Here is a 20087-nt window from a genome sequence, read left to right as displayed (position 1 = left end):
CCGCGCACAACACATTTCAAGAATCACGACGAGTTTTCATCATGTTGCAGGCTTTCCAAATGTCATCAGTGCCACAGACACTACGCAACTCACCATCACAGAAACACCAGAGATCCTCTCAAATATTGACTGAAACTAATACAGTAATTGAAAATGACAAGGTGCCAGTTAGAGCTGCATTTAACTATTTAACTATACACCAGAGTTGTTGCCTTACTGTTGGCTTGGTTGTGTCTAAAGGTTTGGTTTCCTGGGCTAACACTTTAAAAACAAGGATGAAGATATACGTTAGATGTTTTTAATCTTTAAGTTAAAAACAACCCGGTAATAGCTGCAAAAATTTGTTTTTGACTTAAGTTTTGCAACACGGATTTAAAAAAAATGTGAAAGAAAATGCATTTGATGAACTTTGTGAAAAAGGCAGCAACCACTACTCTGTCACACAGACCACGTTCATCATTACGGCTGAACTGATCACATTCAACCGTGCAGTGAAACCTCAATCATGTTTTGTAGCCAGCAATATTTATTAACAGATTTCTGAAAAAGAAAAGAAACCCCCAAAATAAATAAATAAATCTGGGTGCTTAATTCAAATCTCTTCATCCTGGAACATTTTTTTTCCTACCTCTACAGATGTCGGCTGTGTTTGAACAACTGGGTTTCATCAGCGACGTAGAGCCAGTCTGCCAGCAACCTCAGACAAGAACCTTCACTAAATGTCAGCACAGCAGGTTCTGTTCTCGCTGTCCACACCGACCAAAGCCAACACACTTATCAACACGCCTCTTTCAACTCACGTCCTTTGTGTGTGTTTTGTCTTGTCAAACGTATATGGCATAAAGTAGCTATTTTGATTTTGATGAAGTATTATTTTGACTTGTGACGGAACAGTCATTGATAGTAATTAAACCTTTTTCTCGAGACTTGCTGCAAGCGTTGACAGTACATTCTGACAGATTGGTATTTGGAAAGCACGGAGGTTTGTTTGACTAAAGTCGTTCCATCATGCTCAAGCTCATTAGAAAGATCTAGATTGCACCTCTCCATCATCTCTGTTTGTTCCTCTTGGCTATGGCTTTGAAACTAACACAGGACTTTACATTTCAAGCTACGGGACAATGATGGCAGTCATGCCGAATGAAAATCACATGGGCGATGTATGAGAACGTAAGGTGTTTCCACTGCTGCTGATTGTGGGAAAAGCTTTGTTTCCATTTTAAAATGAAATGTAGCTGAGGAAAATTTGACAATCTGAAAGACAGCTTTGCAAAATCCCCACCTGTGCAAAGCATGAATATTCAACAGGAAAAAAAAATGAGTCTGATTTCCAATAAAAAAATATTTTCAGTGCAAGCAAGCCATAAAAATTGTTGTAGCTAGTGTTGAAAGCTTTGTCCCACAGTTTGCAGGTGGAATTTACATATATTAAGTCTGGAAAACAAGTGAGATTCATGGCTAACGATGGCATAAAAACCCTTTCACACTCTCTCGCTGCTTCCCTCGCCCGCTTTCTCTCCATCACGCAGACAGCTCTGCTTGTTCCTGGTTGCTCATGTGTGGCAGCAGGCTGGATGGAAAACATATTGCTCCATCAATCACGTCCCATCCTTCTCAGCAGTACGCTCAACTCCGACTGTCTAAGGCCACATTGAATGAGTCCTTCTGTAAAAATGCAAAGATGACAAATATTCCTCCTAACACTTCCGCAGCTACATCTCTGTCAAAATCTATCTCTGCCAATGACCTCATCTCTTTCAAATGATGTTACTCCTCCTCACCAGTCCCTTAACTGACACTGTGTTGACAGTATCTTAATACGCAGAGCGCTGGGTGTCTGCTGTGTTCAAACAAAGCCTCCTTCTCCCCCGTCTTATGCCAATAGATCAAATGAAAAGATAGAGGGAGAAGAAGGAAGAAGACGTCGGTTTTCATCAATGTCTGGCTGATGCTTTCAGGAATTTCTATCTTTCAAGTCTTTGTTTCAGCACACAAAAAGACTCGAGCACAGAGAGCCCTGGCATGCCCACACCACAGCGCAAAGAGACACTTCCTCCCTCTCGTTCTTTGGATAGATCCCCAGTTGTAGCCCCTGGGCACCGCATATGTCACCTATTTGTACTCCAGAAACCACTCAGTTGTAAGCTAAAGGCATGTATGAAAAGAGGGACACTTACTCATTTTTCTCTAGAGCCAGGAGCAGCTGTTCACTTTCCACTTCAATCAGGAGCTTCAGTGATGCTGGGTGGCTCTGAAGAGACAACAAGCAGGAGAGGAGATAAGAAAAATTAATTCTGGACTCTCACACACAGATTTTTGATTGAGGGAAGACTTGTTGTGACACTTGTTGCTGTTCGAATGCCACAGCATTAGTTAGAAAATAGCTGTGTGGCAGTATAATGAAAAAAAAAAAAAAAAACACTAGAAACTTTACTCCAATCAGAATGAAAGTTTGACTGAACCACCCAGCACTGTGAGAAAGGATGCAAGACGACTGTTTTCAATTGATCAGAGGAGTCGGAAATCCTTATGAAGCTACTTTGTATCTTAGAACAAGAGCTGAGAGGATTAGCGTTATGCTTCTATTGCATTTGACATTAATCCTGCAGAAACCCATGAGTGTTCACACCCAATGAGTTACAACACCGTCTCTGTTAGAGTCAGATGAAGTGGCACAGGGTCATATATATCACTTCTGTCAGTCACGCTGTGCAACAAACGTGCCTTCCTGTCCGCCCTCCGCCCCACACATGCACACACACACACACACACCACCTCTCTTTTAGTGTGGTGCCCTCACTCAGACACACAAGCACACACAAAAAAAAGAGAGAAATCCTCCTCTGTCTCACATTTTCCAAATTGCCAGGGCAACAACAAGCACACACAAACACATTTGACACATGCAGCTCAATCTGGGTCAACTGCAGCAAAGAGCACTGCTCTGGGTTAAGTCATCCATCACCCCCCATGAAGAAGAATGTCTAGTGGATCATAAGAGGATGTGGAAGCAGAACACTTAAGGTTTCAGGCAGTAATATTGTCTGTGGGACTAAACCTTCTGCCATTTTCTGCAAACACATTTTTCCAAACATATGGTAAGGCTTACACTATATAATGGGTACAACCATCTTTGTCTTCAGATGAATTACAGATGATGCAGAGGATATTTGGATTTGTTACTAGGCAGTTGTATACACAAATTTGCACTTGATTTCACCTTCATGGCGAGTGTTCGTTAAGAAATGTTGTGGCACCTTGATCGTTTGGTTAAGACAAAACAAATTAATGCACAAATGAATTCAGTCATTAACACAACCTGGAAGCTTAGCTCAGCTTTGTGCTTTTATGTCTGCCTGCAGCCACGTACTTTGTTTGTATAGTCTGGGATTATATCAACAAACTGAGCCAAGGATCCCACATTTCAAACACTTCATCGATGCTCCAGCGGGTCATTTAGTGCTTTCTTCCATTCTCAGATGCTGATATCGAACAGCTGTCTGTGCTTGAAATATTAACATAAAGAAACAATGCTGATTATGCTGACTGTGTGTGATCCAATTCATTTAAATACATTTTACCTAACTGCTGGTCCTGATCTGTTAGTTAGTGATCTGTTTTGTTTTAATTCACTTCAGATTGCATTGAGTTTAAATGACTCCTACACTATGACTATCTGTTAAATACACAAGCAATGTTAATTGTCAGATTACATGAATAAGAGATGAAAAAAAAACTGTCAAGATAGTTAGGCTAGCCAAAAAAATATCATCATTCAGTTGTTTCATAGTCAGTTTTGCAGAGACTTGGTTGGAGATCCAGCAGCCAGGCCCTGGACCATGCACTGACAGGCTATGTCATCTTACTAGCCCCCAGGATTAGAACAACCAAACCTGGCACACAGATAGGTCTTAGGCCACCGAAGGTTCTTATCTATATCAGGTATTACTAGGTCAGCCAATATTGCCTTGCAATCACCTAGCAACAGGCTACAATGACGTTGCATACACTTATACTTAAAAAGAAAATATTATCAGTTTTACGTCATTACAATACCATCTCATTTATATCTACCAAAGTCCGTTTAAGGCTAAAATAACTCATTTTACTATATAAACAACTCTGACCACCCCAACTTTTCTCAATCTGATTAAGTATACTAGTTCCCCAACAACACAAACCTGCTAAACAATACTAAGCAATACTGTAGCATGGGTACTAGTGAATTTACCACTGAACATAGATTACTGCAGAAAAGATGCCTGTGCTTTAGTTTCCAGATCAATTTGATATGGATTTGAATCAATTTGAATTTGATATGATACCGTTAATAATATTCTGCAGCACATGCAGAGTATACATCATAGCTCCAGATAAGTATTCAACATAGCATTTCTACACATATCAGTTTACTATAGAAAGCATAAATCACTGCTATCAGCATACAATAACACAAAAAATACTAGGTTCAATATTACTGGCCACCTGAAAAACAGATCTTTTTATTGAGCCTAAACAGAAACAACTGCTGTGCAATGATGTGCTTTAACTTTGGAATGCTCAAGCCTTGTAAGAACAAGTTAGAAATGAGCGTTATCTTCCACTTTACACACAGTATAAAAACTCGAACCAGGGTTTGGAGCTGTCACTTAAGTGAGTATGCCAAAACCAAAAGAAATCAGTTTAGACTTCGAACAAAGACTTGTTGATGCTCACAAAGCAGAAGATGAATATACAAAGTCATCACAATGTTTTCAAGTGTCAAGAACTGGAGTGAAAAGTATGATCAAGAAATTCAAAGAAAGCCACAAGCCTGGCAGAGGTAGTAAGAGGTTGGTAGTGAAAGATTTCAATGACTCTGGAAAGAAAAATAGTGAGAAATGTGACTAAAGATCCCAGAACAACTGCCAAGACACTAGTGATTGACTTCAGGAGTTTTAGTCTCAAAGAAGACAATCACCAGAACGCTGCACAGGAATAGACTGCGAGCTTGCTGACCAAGGAAAAATACAACACCACTTCTGCAGAAGAGATCCTTTCAAGCCAGACTGAAGCATGCTAAGGGGAACGTGAAGAAAAAATATGCATACTGGAAGCACATTCGTTAGTCAAATGAGACGAAACTAGAGCTCTTTGGCCACAGAAACGCTGATTATGTTTGGAGAACAGGAGTACAACTAGAAGAATAGTCCCCAAAGTGAAACACGGTGGTAGAAGTATTATACTGTGAGGATGCTACAGTGCATCCGGAACTGGGAATCTCTTCAAGGTGGAAGGAATCATGAAGAATATGAACTAAAACTGTAAGCAATCTGCAGCAAAACTGAGTCTGGATTATCACTTTGTCTTTTAAAATGATAAAAAATAGCCTACACGAAGCCCTGACTTAAATGTCACTGAAAATCTGCAAGGTGAACTGAAGACCAAGGTCCATCCAAGAACACCATCAAATCTGGAGGAGCTTGAGATATTGGACAAAGAAGAATGGGCTTGGATTGCTCAGGAGGCATGTTTGAGACTTGCTGAAAACTACAACAAAGGACTGCAGACTGTTACCCAGCAAAAAATGGAGGTACAAATAATTCACGGAGACTAATAATTTTGACGCTGGTAGTCGTTGGTTTTTGTAAAATCGTTAGTTTTTGGATGGGAAAAAAAAAATAATGCAAGCACACAAAATTAGTTCAGGATATATGGAAAAGCTGTGTTAAACTGACCCCAATCACCCCATCATTTTGCCTTCCAAATATAACTTTAGTGTACTAGGAGTCGAGTTGCACTTGTATTTTTTTAAAAATAGGTGTCACTTGATCCTGAGACTTTGAACACTGGCTGATTTTCTATTCATTTTCAGACCAGTTCTTCACCTCACCATGTAAAAGGAATGTACTTTTGCTTTTCAAGGCACTTAACCCTAACCTATGAATTATTCAAGTGTTAAAAAGGCATGCAAATCAAGGGATAAACCAGTGTTGCACCTACACATAACAGAAAATTTAGAAAAAGAAAAATGTTCACTTTTAGGCACATCAAATTCATAAAAATACCAAAATAACAGTTTAATAGGCAAAAATATGATTTGTGCACCAACACGGTGAGCTTTCAGCCACAATGTACAGGACAAAATAAGAAGTTGGAGGCCTAAAAAACTATCCATAGCAGATAAACTGTATCTGCAAGTCATGTCCTTAAAATATTAGAAAAACAAGTAAAGATCAAGAAAAGACTCAACTCAGACCCTTTGGAGGAGTGCCTGTCAAAAAACCATCTTTAAAGAAAGAAATGGAAAACAAAAGGTTGAGGTATGCCAAATTAAACAAGACGTGGACTGAACATCATTTGAATCAGGTGGTTCAAATATTCTCAGTATGTTCACAACATGTTCACAGTGGAGGCTCAGTCATAGTTTTTGGTTGCATTTCAGGTGCCACTCAATTTTGATCCACCTGGAAACTGTTACTTTTTCAGCATGACAATAATTGCAAACATACTGCCAATTCAATAAAAGCATACCTGGACATTTAAAAAAAAAACCCATAATGGATCACTATCAGTCATGGATTAGCTTCCTCAGAGCCTGGACCACAATGCATTGAAGCAGTGGTAGATCATCTTGACAGGAAAGCAAGCAAACATCCAAAGAAAAGCTTTGAATTTCCTTCAAGAAGCCTGGAGAACTATTTCTGAAGACTTCTTACCTAAGGGAGTTCGGGCTGTGTTGAAGAATAAAGGTGGTAATACCAAATATTGACTTTCAAGGTTGTTAAAATTGCACAAAGTCTTGTTTTTGCCCTGTATATCATTTCCCATTTTCCTAGCAAAATATAAAGAAATGAGATGTGGTTTAACACTTACACAACACCATATATAAAAACACAGTAATACTAATATGCAAAGACAATTGATCGACTGTAAGATGAACAGATGCTTAAAATTAGACAAACAGTAAAATAAAAAATGTAAAAACATAAACGGCTACTATTGTCCACCTGGGATTTGAGCTGGCTGATTGGTTTCCAGTCTTTTCCAACAAGCTGAAGAGGTACTGTAGTCCCATAGTGTTTCTGCCTTGCTGTCGGTCTGTGTGGAACAACAGTGCTCGGAGGATTTCCTATAAAAGAAAATATAAAAACCAAGTGAGAATGCAGAGAAAACTTCAAAGTGTTCTTTATTCTAAATTCTCTCAGTATCTGTAAAAAAGAAAGAAAGAAAGAAAGAAAAAAAGACAATGTCCACATTCTGTTCTGTGTTCACAAACAAGAGGAACATTTTCAAAACTGATTTTCTTCAAACAATACTGACAGCGAATTCCTCCTCGCTATTAAATCCTGAGCCTGGTGTTCATTAATAGCATCAGTCAGAGCACAACCTGACACTAGAGCTGCCTTGTAATATAAAGTGTCACTTCAACGGAATCACAGCGTTTGTATACGTGATGGCTTTTCCGCATCACAGCGTGCAATTAATGCTCCCTGAATGTATTTGTTTTTCATAGCTAACAATTATCTACGCTGACAAAATGCCGTTTCCATTATATCTAAGCTGTTCCCAAACATATGTTTGTCTTCTTTTTATAGACCATCAGTAGAATGGAGCCCCTCTCCTCTGCCATAAAGACATAAATACAACAACACTAAATGGCACTCTCAGACATCAAGCAATGAAAACTCTTAACTTGTGGCAAAACCGTAACCACCCACTCTCACACTTGAGCTGCATAAATCTCCGTAGTTCTTGACTAATGGAGAGTTTTGAGCGAAGACGGCTTGACTTGCTGCTGCTGCTGCGATAACGCCTAACACAGGGCCAGTGTCCAGAATGCAGTGCAGGGATTAGACGTAGCTTTGGGGCATTGTTCCCAGCACGCTTTTATCTCCTCTCTCACTGTTCTGACAGGGTGTTAACTGAGCCTCCGAATGGCTACAACACTTGGGGCTCTGCTGTATTGCCAGTCATTTAAGAATATATTCGTCTCCAAATCCAATACTCGCGTCCCCAAAGTGAGCCAACAGGAAACGGCGGGAAGACAACCACTACCCGAGCAAGTCTACTACCTTTAAGCAAGACAGAAGCTGCAGCTTTTCTAAACAGTACATTATGAGCACGTACTGAGCCAGAATGCAATAGTGAGCCTCTGGAGGACACTGCTAACAGGGTTCCTGCAGTAATCAGCTCCCCGCATTGGGGAAGTTATTTTTCAGCTTGGGTCTCTTACTAAAACAGCAGGGGTTGTTAGCACCATTTGTTTCAGAGCAAACATACTAAATCAATTGTTTGCTTGCTTTCTGTTTTCTCCCAGTGATACTCCATTGAGCACTTCCAAACAGCAGAGAGACAGATTTAGTTTGAGTTTGATGTCAGTGCGTTTGTGGAAAGTTATGCGTGTGGTCGGTGTATGCATAATATTTTGAACTTGAAACTTCACTCCATCTTAATTTTGAATAACATTCTAAGCACACATAAACATAAAGCATACTCAAGGGAATATACTCATCCTTGATTATTATTTCCAGCAGATTCAAGCCTCTTCCTTTGAGGTTTCTGTCCCCTGCTGTCTCTCTACACATGACTCACCCATCTAAATTGCTGAGTCTGCCTGTTATCCAGCATTAGTAAGCCAGGTCAGGCACAACACACCCCAGCTGAGCTTTGTTCTGGTTACCCTCTGAGGATACCACCACTCTGGAGTACATCGCAGACCCATTCCAGCTGATAGCAGAGAGCCAGAGGTGACCTGCTCAGCAGTCTCTATGCAACTTCATCCTGATGATGAGAAGCAGGCTTGGGCAAGGACGGAATGGCATAATACACACAACAAGAAGAGAAGCACTCCTACTCTAATTAGTCCCAGAAAACCACACTGTCTGGGGGAGGTGGACATGCTGAGTAAGGGAACCGATGACAACCTCTAAGGAAGGTACGGACAAATAAACACAAGAGATAGGGGGGAAAACTGTGGAAAGCTTTGACAGAGAAAGGTCAGGTTCACATTGTGGTTAGCCGATTTATGATTTATATTGAGGCATGAACCTCATCATCTTTGGAGACGAGGTTCACAACCATACAGCGTTGGGTTCCTTGACTTCAAAGTCCACAAGTGAATAACCCTTTTGCAAATGTGGTGTGCTTTGAGGTTTAATTCCTGCTTTTATGAATGACATTATATTAGTGGAAATAGTCGGCAGGCTCATTTCTTTTCCACATGCTTGAGAAAGACATTAGGTAAAACTGAAGCATGACAGGACTGCAGTGTATGCAATGTGCAAGTGACTTTTGTTAGCTGGAATGTTATAAGAGCCACCAGAAGCATTAAGGGAGTGGTAAACGTGGCACCAGATCCCAGTGCCTTATTTATATACTCAATAACAGAGAGTGTAAACAGGGGTCTTAATAAAGCAGAGTTTTGGCCATGTTCACCTTCCTTTATGTTCCAGTGTACACAATGAGAGCTTGTACCACTTATATTGCCTCAATAAAGTCAATGCTAGGTGAGAGGTGCGCCTGTGTACTGAGAAATACGACTGTGTGTGTGTATTTGCCTGCGGGTGACGGAAACGTGATACAGATCCGTGACTGAATAAAGCAATAATTCTGGCTTTCCCTAGCAGCATTCTTAAGAAAAATAACCAAAAATCTATTACATACTGAGCATGTGTAGTCAGTGTTTTATTATTTTACAGAGCATTACTGTGTTTGACTGGTTGATTGAAGGTGCACAATATTCACTCTAAGAATAAACTGAGTGATTTGTGGCTCAAGTGCACCAAAGATTTCAATCTGGGATAAATTTGACTCTAGTTCCCGACCCTCAAAGCACAGAGGTCGTTTTAAAATTTTTTTACAAGAATTTAGTCAGGGATTGCTGACTATTCTATCAATAAACTCGACTTAAATAGTAATGACAGCTTTTCCTAAATTGCTTTCCTTTAGCATCCATCCATCTATCTATCCATCCACCTTCTTCCTTCCACCTGAGCTGGAGCCTATCCCAGCTGTCATGGGGCAAGAGACCGGGTACACCCTGGACACTTCACCAGTCTATTGTGGGGCTAACACAAAGAGAATTAACCTAATATGCATGACTTAGGACTCTTGAGAGGAGGCCAGAGTACCTGGGGAACACATGCAAACTTTATATCGCGATACAATTGATCCAATGACAAAAGACACTGTACTCAAAACTGCAGATGTCAGTTTCATTATGGTGCAGAAAGAAAAGTAAAGCAAGCCTGTAGGGTATCTTGTGGCAATCCATCTAAAAGATAGAGATATTTCAAGTTTAAAGTTAAACCTTTTGGTAGTCAAGTCAAAAATATTCCTCCTCTAGAGACAAAAAAAAAATATGTCTTTACAAAATTTCAAAGCAATCCATCCATCCTATATTTAATACCTTTCAATTTCCAACTGTAGAGCCATGCTCCCTCCAGGGTTCTAGAAATCTAAGAAAGATCGTTGTTTGTTTTCCTGCTGCATTGATAATCTTAGGGACCCTTGAGCAGAAACCACTGATTTATTGATCTAGAGCAACAGAAGCACTTGTGCTAAAACTGGGACAAAGTCTGGTTGTAAAATTTGCACTTTTTAACATTTTGGCTTCATTTATGCGTCTCTGAAAGAACAGCCACAAGACCAGTTTTATCCTAGACATTAAAGAGTCTAAATGTACTTTTTTCCTGATGCTGCTTCACAGTGAAGCATTTCTTGGCATTGTCAGTGCTCCTAAAAGAATGCTTTTCCACAGCCTTTGAGCTGCTGGCCGCAGGGAACAGATGACCTTCCTCAGTTCTTAGCAGATCTCAGACATATTCTTACCAGCCTGTCACAACTCCAGCTCTTCCCTTTTCCCTTCTATCCATCACACTAACACAAATCAACACAATTCTTCTGCTTTATTATATCCCAGAGCCCAGTTGTTTGGAACCACAACTCTCTCTTTGACAGACAACCATATAATAATGTATTCATAACAATTGTGGTTTTTCCAACACAAACGGCATGCTGTTCTTTTTATCTGCGTACTTGATGAGGCCGTGCCCCTCACATGCATGCAGGTCCTCACTGAGATGGGATACAGGCTTCACATATGTGGATACATCAATCAAGAGCAATCCAAATGACAGCCATTCTTAGCCTGATGACTGGCACAACAAAAGCCCACAAGGACACACTCCAAAGTGACTTTGACAGCAATTCTCTCCGATCTTGAAAATGTTAAGATTTGAAATGGGAAAAACAACGCCTTTGACAGCCTCAAGGAGACTCTTTGACAAGCAAAACCCCATCAACGGTACAAAAACAAGTGAAGAGGACACATGAATCCACAACTGTTTTAGACAGGTTTATAGTGGTGTGAACCAAGCAACATTAACTCAAGTACCATAGTGTCAAGTACCATCTGAGCTCCTTGTCCTTCACACCACTACAGTTTAGGCAACAGTGAATGCTATAAATCAGTGGATAGTAAATAAGCATTTATGTACAAACATATCATTGATACAAGTAGAATCTAAGTATGTGTACTTCTGCACAATAAAGATAAGGAACAGCAGGAAGAAAAAAATCTAAATCTGGAAACCATATTCACTAGGATTACAAAGTGGTAATATTACTCATTACAAAAACATATGGCTCTCTCTGACAATGTAACAACACCCTAGGTTTATGCAACCTCTACAGTATACAGTATCCATCATTTTGCCTATATATTGCATTAAACATTAACCATTACTGGTATCACTGGTCCTGCTGTGGAAGCTGTTCAGAGGGGCATATTGGAACAGTAGAAAATTAAAATTCAAAAATGTTCTGCAATTTGTAACCAATTATTGCCCTGAAGCTGATCTGCTCTGGCACACAGACACAAAAAAGATTTATAGAGTTGATGGACTTTTTATAGGTAGCATAACTTGTACCTCTAGGCTGCTGTTAATCATGACTTAAAAATCATTTAGGCTTCTCTACTTTTGTCCACCAGAGAAAGCATTTTTAGCACTGGTAACTTCCTGGATTCGGTATGTAATCTCATGAGTAGGGACCAAAAACATTTAAGCGTGTTTGGTTGGATGCAGATCGAAAGTCTTGCTTTTATCTGACAGTTCAGCTTGAATGTGTCTTTATTTACAGTGTGAAGATAAACAATGCAATGAGTTGAAACATGGAACAGGAAGTCTTGGAACAGATTTACACATCTCTTAGCTACCCTGGACCCCTGAAACACTGGCCGATGCCCTCAGAGGCAAAGTCAACAGCAGATTCAACTAAAATGTCTAATGTCATGTAAAGTAATGAAACATTAGCCCCATCTTGAACAGCTACTGCAATAAAAAATTGCTTGACTATTATTATAACAGTAGTAGTACAAAGTAATGGGTGTATTTAAATGCTTGAATACTTGTAATGGAGTACTTTTACACTGTTGTATAGGTGACTTAACTAAGGCGACAATGAAAACCAAGAAAATCGACATGAAATAGGAACATGTGGAATTAATTAATTAGAACAGAGTAATGAGTTCAGTCGACCTTCTGCATGTGGAACTATGACACAACATGAGGAAAACAGGCATGAAAATGTCATGTCCTTGGGTCCATATGGAAATGTGTTCTTGATAAAGCAAATCAAATAAAAAGAACACTTTTTTTCTGCATCAAGAGCATGTGTCCGCAGATGCTTACTGTCTTTAATCAGAGCTCTGACTGGATTGGGGACATGATCCAGAAAAGTTTCTAAGCCCAAAATTGGTTCTGACATCAGGCCATGGGGCAAGAAAGAAGAAGAAAAAAAATAGGTTAATGTCTAGGTCTATGGCTATTGTTCATTTATTAATGGGTGATTGACAGGCATATCACGAACTCAATTTATCCCCAATCAGAGTGGGCAATTTATGCTAATTCAAAGAGAATGGGAACAGAATGATGAACGATACATCGAAAGGAAGATCCATCAAGTAGACACTTTTTCGTAATTGACCTTGACACACAAAAGCACTGAACTGTGATCATGTTCCTTATCTCTTTGAGTCCTTGAAGATCTTCTCTAGGTCCAGGGTGAATCATTATCGTGGTATTACTGACTTTTTTCTAGGTTTCTTTTATGCGTGTCAAGAATGAAAAATTCTCATCTCAAATTCCAACAGTCCAAGATGAGATCATCAGACTGCTTGTTGTGGTCAGCCAGCTGAGTAAAATCAAAGCATATTCAGTTAGGCAATTAATTCACAATTTTTATATTCTCTAAATTGTTCCAAAAACAAAAATCGAGACTGGCTTCTTTTTTTAGGTTCTCTCATTTTCGTTGTAGAAAGAATATCCCTATCAGCTGAACAAGCGCCCCACTTTGAGCTCTTGAAACTAAAGACTGTCACTATTGTCAGGCTTTTTTTTGTTTTGTTTTTACACTAAGAAGCAGACATAAATGCTAAAAGTAATTGGTACTTGGATCCACATGAAAAAGAGAAAAGCCAAGAAAGTGTCACATTTCAAAAACAGGCCTTAATATTACGCTCACCACTTTATCGACAAATCCTCTGCTTGTTACCTGTAATTTGTTAGTGGAGCCACAGCTCTGAATTCATAAAGACTGTTCAGCAAAGGTGAAAAGTGCCTGGTAATATTGGCTCGGCTCCACGGTAAACACTTCACTCAGTTGGGGGGTCATTATGTCAACACCCAGAGGGTTGCATTAGGAAGCATAGAAACCTGTATGTGACATCATGGTAACAGGAATCTACACATACTGGAAAACAGGGCCTCCTTGAATTAAATCTAATTAGGTAGCAATGTGTCAAAAGCCACAGCAACGTAGGCTGTTAATGGTTGTTATTAATGGAGGATATATTTTTTTTGGTGTATATTTAGGGTCATAACCAAATCATTTAACACTAAGCTCCCTCTACCGGTAAATAGCTCTTTTGTATGCTCTCTCTCTCATATACTCAACTCATTTACTGTCACACTACCCTGGTGTCAGCACATAATTACTCTATGGGAAATAGATGGTCCTGCAGCAAAAATTTCCCCTTGGCTCAGCAGGAGGTTAACTCTGTCCGAGAAACCAGTGCTGTTACACCTCCGGCTGGGTGACAATGCTACCCTTCCTCACTCCCAGTCCCTCCCTGCTGCATGATTGTGCTTGCTGCCTGGTTTGGACACTTTGCCTCAGCAGCGAAGGTCAGAGTCAGGTAGCTTTTAAAGCGGAGCTGCGTGAAAGCTTGTTAATATGGTTCCTGTGATAGATTTAATTTACAACTCCCTAGAAGGCCTTTCTGCCATGGGAAGCACATGCCTGGCGCACAATCAAAGCCGCCTAACAAGTCACACAGCTCAAGGATTACAACAGCAGGGACTGACATTTAAGTGTCTGACGAAGCTGAAATGGCTCTGGCATGGTTATTTGATTAATCAATTAGTGCATCAACAGAAAATAATGCAACTCTGATTTAAATATACATCAATTCTGTTCATGTAACTAATTCATTATGGCGAAACTGCAAAACATTCATTTTTTCCTGGGAGGTTTCATGAAGGGAAAAAGTCATTACTAAATCATACTCGCTCTTGTGCTCTCAAGTTAGTAATTTGTGCACACGCACTCTTTTGACATTCCCAGATAAAAATGTAAGGATTCACATAATTATTCGTCGTATCATTGTAATTTGTACAGATTGAAGGTGTATCAAATTACAATTTTTTTAAAAAAAGTGCTACTATTTTCTTTTTTATATGAAAACCAAAAACAACCAACCCAAACTTTTAACAAGCCTGGACTGGTCAAGGTTGTGCTTCAAACTGTCTTGAGTTTTTGATGTGCGGCTCGCACTGCTTCACTTAAAAATACATCACAGCTCCACCTATGAACCATAACTCGGACAGACACAGACAAAGCAACCGGCAACAGCAGAATTTCACTGCAGCCAATTTGTCAGAAACTGGCCAAGGTAGGAGGTGACCTGTCGAGCTCCTGTTAACATGTGCGCCCATTAAGAAACATATTGCAGCTTGCTTCCTTTTGTGACGGGAACAGGCATGTAAAATCTGGCAGGTGGTTAGATAAGGAAAAAAAATTCTGTTTTTCAAACCTTAAAGGAAGACAATGACTGCTACTCAGATGTGCATGTGTCCTGCATGTTTGAGTGTGGTATGTTCATTTCTGCAATGCTCAGTGCATTAATGCTTGATACAACCAAGTTAATTACTGGTATTACCATTTACCTATAACCAGTATTAACTCTAGCAGATGCACGTACACTCAGCATCTCTGGGGTTTGCAGCGAACGGTCTGAAAAAATGAAAATAATCAGAGAGCAGCAGTTCTCTGGGTGAAACTGCTTTGTTGATGCCACAGGTCAGAAGGTAATGGCCAGACTGGTGACAGAAAGGAATTGGAAGGCAACAGAAACTCAAATAACCCCCTTTTACAATCAGGATATGCAGAAGAGCCTCTCTTAAAGCATATATCATCAAAGTCCAAAAGCTGATGGGCTACAGCAGCAGAAGACCACACCAAAAGTCAGCTTAAGAACACTTGAAACACATTACCACCAGGTTCTGATGAGTCTAGATTTTTGCTCCCATATTTAGATGGTAGGGTCAGAGTTTGCCATGATAACATTAAAGGATGGATCCATCCTGCCTTCTATTAACAGCTAGGCTGGTTGTGGTGATGTAATGGTTTGAAGGATATTTTCTTGAAACATTTTGGGAACCTTAGTACCAAATCAGCTTTGTTTAAGCACCACAGCCTAGCTGAGTATCACTGCTGACCATCTCTTTATAATCACAGAATCTTCTGGTGGCTGCTTTCAACAGGACAAGATGCCACATCAGAAACTCAAACCCTTTCAAACTGTTTCTTGAACATGACAATGAGCTCTCTGCACTCAAAAGGCTTCCACAGTCACCAGATCTTAATCCAATAGAGCACCTTTGGGATTTGGTGGAACAGGATATGCAGCCAACAAATGTGAAGCAACTGTGTGCTGTTATCATGTAAATATGGAACAAAATCTTAGAAATGTTTGCAGCACCTTGCTGAATCTATGCCATCAAGAATTAGAGCGGTTCTAAAGCCAAAAGTGGGAGTCCAACCCTGACTAATAAAGTGGGTAATGAGGGTAGGAAGAGAATTAGCATTACAACTCTACCAGATGCAGTCTTCAGACTTTACAAATACATAGCTGTGTTAAAAATAAAGGCCAAGCTGTAATTTAAATGTAGTCAAATTGGCTAACATTGAGCATAGGTGCCACAAGGCATGAAGAGCTATAGTCTGTTGACTGTTTTACGCCTCTGCACAATATTCATGCATCATGCCTTTATTGTCATACAACGACATTATGGATGCTCCACGCCAACTGTACAGGAATAAAATACAAATAGTAAGACAGCAGGAATAACTAACAGGAGAAATGTATACAATCAAGACAAAGTTACACAACGGAGAACAAAGTGCTTCGAAGTAGTGCAGTGTACTTAGTCTGAAAAGAGTCCGTATGTGAGTGGCCTGAGTGATGTGGGTTACTCAGACCATGGCTCAGATTGGTGAGGTAAGTGGGCAGAGGCGGTGTGTGGGGGATAGTGTTTTTTAACAGTCCGAATATCACAGGGGAAGAAGCTGCTGCCAAGTCTGAAGGTGTGGGATCTGATTGACCTGAGGCGCTGACTAGAGGGCAGGGGGTCAAACAGGTGGTGGGTGGGGTAAAAGGGGTCACCTGTAATGGCCCTGGTTTTTCTGAGACAGGAGGATCTGGCGATGCCCTCCAGGGGTGGCAGAGGGCAGCCAATGATTTTTTAGGGCAGTGTTAATTACCCTCTGCCCAGCCATCCTGTTCTCAGTTGTGGCCCAAACACCCAGGCAGTAGGAGCGCTAGGAGCACTAGGAGTCCAGCAGCAGCTCCCAGGTTATTCTTCCTCAGGACATGGAAGAAGAGCAGCCGCTGTGGGCCTTCTTTATTTACTTCTTTAAGTCTTCATTAGGATTGATGCTTCGGTAATCCCGCTGTAAGATAATTTCTAGTGTGATTTCTTTCTTTTTTTATACAGTAATGTATATATTAACGTGATGTTTTTTGGGGTGAAATACTGATGGGGTGGAACTTGAATTACCATGGACAGATCTGACACTGGGAAGACATATCACAGCCAACTGACCCCTCTGACCAAACAAGGGAAGACAGACTGGGAATGACATGCTGAGTCGAACTCTGACCTGTCTGGGTGTGAAAGCCAAACGAGAAAGTCCAGAGCCAGGATCAGGTTTCAGCTCGTGTTTTAAACGTTTGCTGGAGAGGTCAAACAAGTCCACGGCAGATTTGAAGAAATTAATGTAACACATGTAGGGTCAGGCCACATGAGCACAGTCCAGATATTTTCCCTCTTATATACAAATATCCCCACTGCGGAACAACGACTGGTTGATCAATCTGTCTTGATGCACAACTACAGATCGTCCAGTTCTTCTTACCAGTCTCCTGGGTCTTAAATATCCTGAACAACTCATCTGGAAGAACTGAATCCATTCGTACTGAGAAGATACTAAATGCCTTAGACTTGAGATGGGTCACATCACGGTGATAATGTCTCTCTAGGGGAGGACACTGTTTGCTAAAGGAATTTTTTACTACAGTCCAAAAATATATTCACAGCTCAGCTTTCGTTTGTCTGAGGGTGCAGCACGCAAGCTGCATGCAGCGCTCAAGGCAGAGGCAGTCATGTTGGCCGAAGCAGTACATCTGGCTCGTAAATACTCACTGACACTAAAATGTGTCAACCAATGGGAGGAAATCATTCACAAACGATGCCCAGCCAGGACAGGAACATGCATAAGACAGACAGGGAGAAAAATTGACATGAAAGTTGAAGGAAGGGTGTCATTAAATATGTATGCAAACACAACATTGCACTGAGTCGCTCCTTCTCCTTCAGCTGCCTCAGATTTGGATGAAACCCACAGTCCAGAGACGAAGTAGAGCCACATGAAAATGAGCAGTAATTATCCTCACTAATTATGCTTTGCATTAAGTAAGGCTGCAACTAATTACTTTCATTGATCACAAAAATTATTTTTTGTACAACTTGTCCAAGAAATCATGAAAAAAAAAAAAAATCCCTCTCAAGTTTAGAAAGTAAAATATACCATCTTTGTTTTGCTTGTTTTGTCTGGTCAGAAATGTCTTAATGATTAAAGGGACCACCAAAATCGTTGCTGCAAACTTTTTTGCAGGTCGTAACGAAGAATACCCTCCATCAATTTTTCTCCATCAGCCCAAATTACTTAAAAGCTGGTAATATTCTGCCGATACAGACAATCTCAGACTCTCACAGACAGATCAACTGACAATGATGGTTTGCGATGGGCCTGGCCCCGCGGGAAATGCACATCAAGGCTAACGTCTGACGATGATGAACTGCTGATGAATAAATGAACAACTTCCTTATACTTCAATCCCAGTTTTACACATTTGCCCTTCCTGGTAATTAATTCCCAGGATTCACACAGCGAGTGTCGTGACTGTCAGTGTGTTTAGAAGTTACTGAAATGCAGCTCCTCCACTCACCACAGTTGCAATTTTACTGTGTGTGGCATCCTTGTTGAATCTCACCTAGGGCGTAGAATGCTGGTGACTCAGATGACACGAGCCCAAAGGCTTGCAGTCACAATGCCAGACAAACAAACAAACAAGCACATACTAGTATATTAAAAACAACCTGACTTCACATTTGAACATCTCCTCAGTGCAGCCCCTTTGTCATATGCTGCTGGGAACCCATACACATAATTCAGGCTTCATAAAAGCTTCTCACTTGATTAACTTCACATCAACTATGGGGCTTTTATTTTTACATTTAACACTAGAGAAACCCTGGAATTGAAAAAGTGAAGTACGCTTAAAGTGCCTAGTAGTATGCTTTTAAAAGCACCAGCAAAACGCCAAAAGTGTTGCCACTGATTACTAAAGAGACTTTCAGCATCATCAATTATACAGCAGCTCCTCTTTTTTGAGGTACACAGTGGGTGGACTTTGAACAAAAAATAAAAAATCATGTTCTGCTGCTCACACATGGAGAGAATGAGAGTGAACCATGAATTAAGCAAGTTTTTGTACTTGAAGATGTATCCCTGCACCCCAGCATGTGTTACATATCTGTAGGTCTGATGTAGCTACTAACAACTGCTTGTATAAAACATGATGTATCCCACGCTGCCAAAAGGGAGACACGAATGAAGAACAGAACGAATCGGAAAACACATATACACAAGAAACACAGTGCACATAGACGGATGCTACAGGGTCATTTAAACTGACAAAAAATAAAGCTTTTTCTTCGCGTTTAAATGTAACATTAACACGGTAATTTAAAAGAAAACACAGGAGAATAATCTGCTACTTTTACGCACGGACTTTCAGTATACCCTACCTGGCAACATATGGCAAGATCCCTTCTTTCCCCTTCTTACCTTTGACAGATTTTAAGAGCATGCTGTCACACACCGACAAAGTGACAGTTAAAGCCTGAAGTGCTGTCAAAATAACAAACTTCACACTCCAGCTCTCGGGGTTCATGATGCTGAAGCGTGGAGGGGGACTAGCCAACTGTCTTTCACTGCAGCGCAACCATCATACACTTCCAGTCCAACAACAGCTGATGTGCAAGAGCCTCCCCACAAATAAAACGACTTCCTGAAATATGATCAAGTATATGACCGGTGCTTTAGGAAATCCCAAAGACAGCTGATTCGAGTCCACTCACTTCGCCCCCATTCAAAGATGTCCAAGTGGGAAGCCGCTCGCGCTAAAGTGAAAACTGTGGATTGCGATGAAAATATTGACAAAGGCACGAGCCGCTGCTGTCTCTCAGTCGCCCCACTGGAATGACATCAATTCCACAGCAATTACTGGCGAGGAGTGTTGTCTTATGAGTAGCGACCATGTGCTTCAATGAAGCGCTCCGCGAGGTCCTAAAGCCACCGCCAGGGCACAGAAAGTCAACCAGGCTGTCAAGTTAGACGCAAAAAAGAAGCAATTTCCGGTCCCATCTTTCAACAAGAAGGCAACAGTTCCATGGAGAATAAATAAATAATTTAGAGCA

The 20087-nt window shown here is 40.5% G+C and overlaps 1 protein-coding gene across 1 annotated transcript in view; it reads right to left on the bottom strand.

The window, feature by feature from the left end:
- Window positions 1-19996, bottom strand: part of adam12a (ADAM metallopeptidase domain 12a) — an 80122-nt gene extending 60126 nt beyond the window's left edge. Inside the window, 4 exon segments of the mRNA XM_025909837.1 lie at window positions 2178-2251; window positions 6990-7111; window positions 12675-12743; window positions 19456-19996. Of these exon segments, the coding sequence (XP_025765622.1) occupies window positions 2178-2251; window positions 6990-7111; window positions 12675-12743; window positions 19456-19561 (371 nt within the window). The 5' untranslated portion in view covers window positions 19562-19996.
- Between the last annotated feature and the right edge of the window lie 91 nt (window positions 19997-20087).

This window comes from Oreochromis niloticus, linkage group LG8, assembly GCF_001858045.2.
Source record: "Oreochromis niloticus isolate F11D_XX linkage group LG8, O_niloticus_UMD_NMBU, whole genome shotgun sequence".
NCBI classification, from domain to species: Eukaryota; Metazoa; Chordata; class Actinopteri; order Cichliformes; family Cichlidae; genus Oreochromis; species Oreochromis niloticus.
Note: the sequence above shows the minus strand (reverse complement) of the source record. Positions and strands in the feature narration are given on the sequence as shown.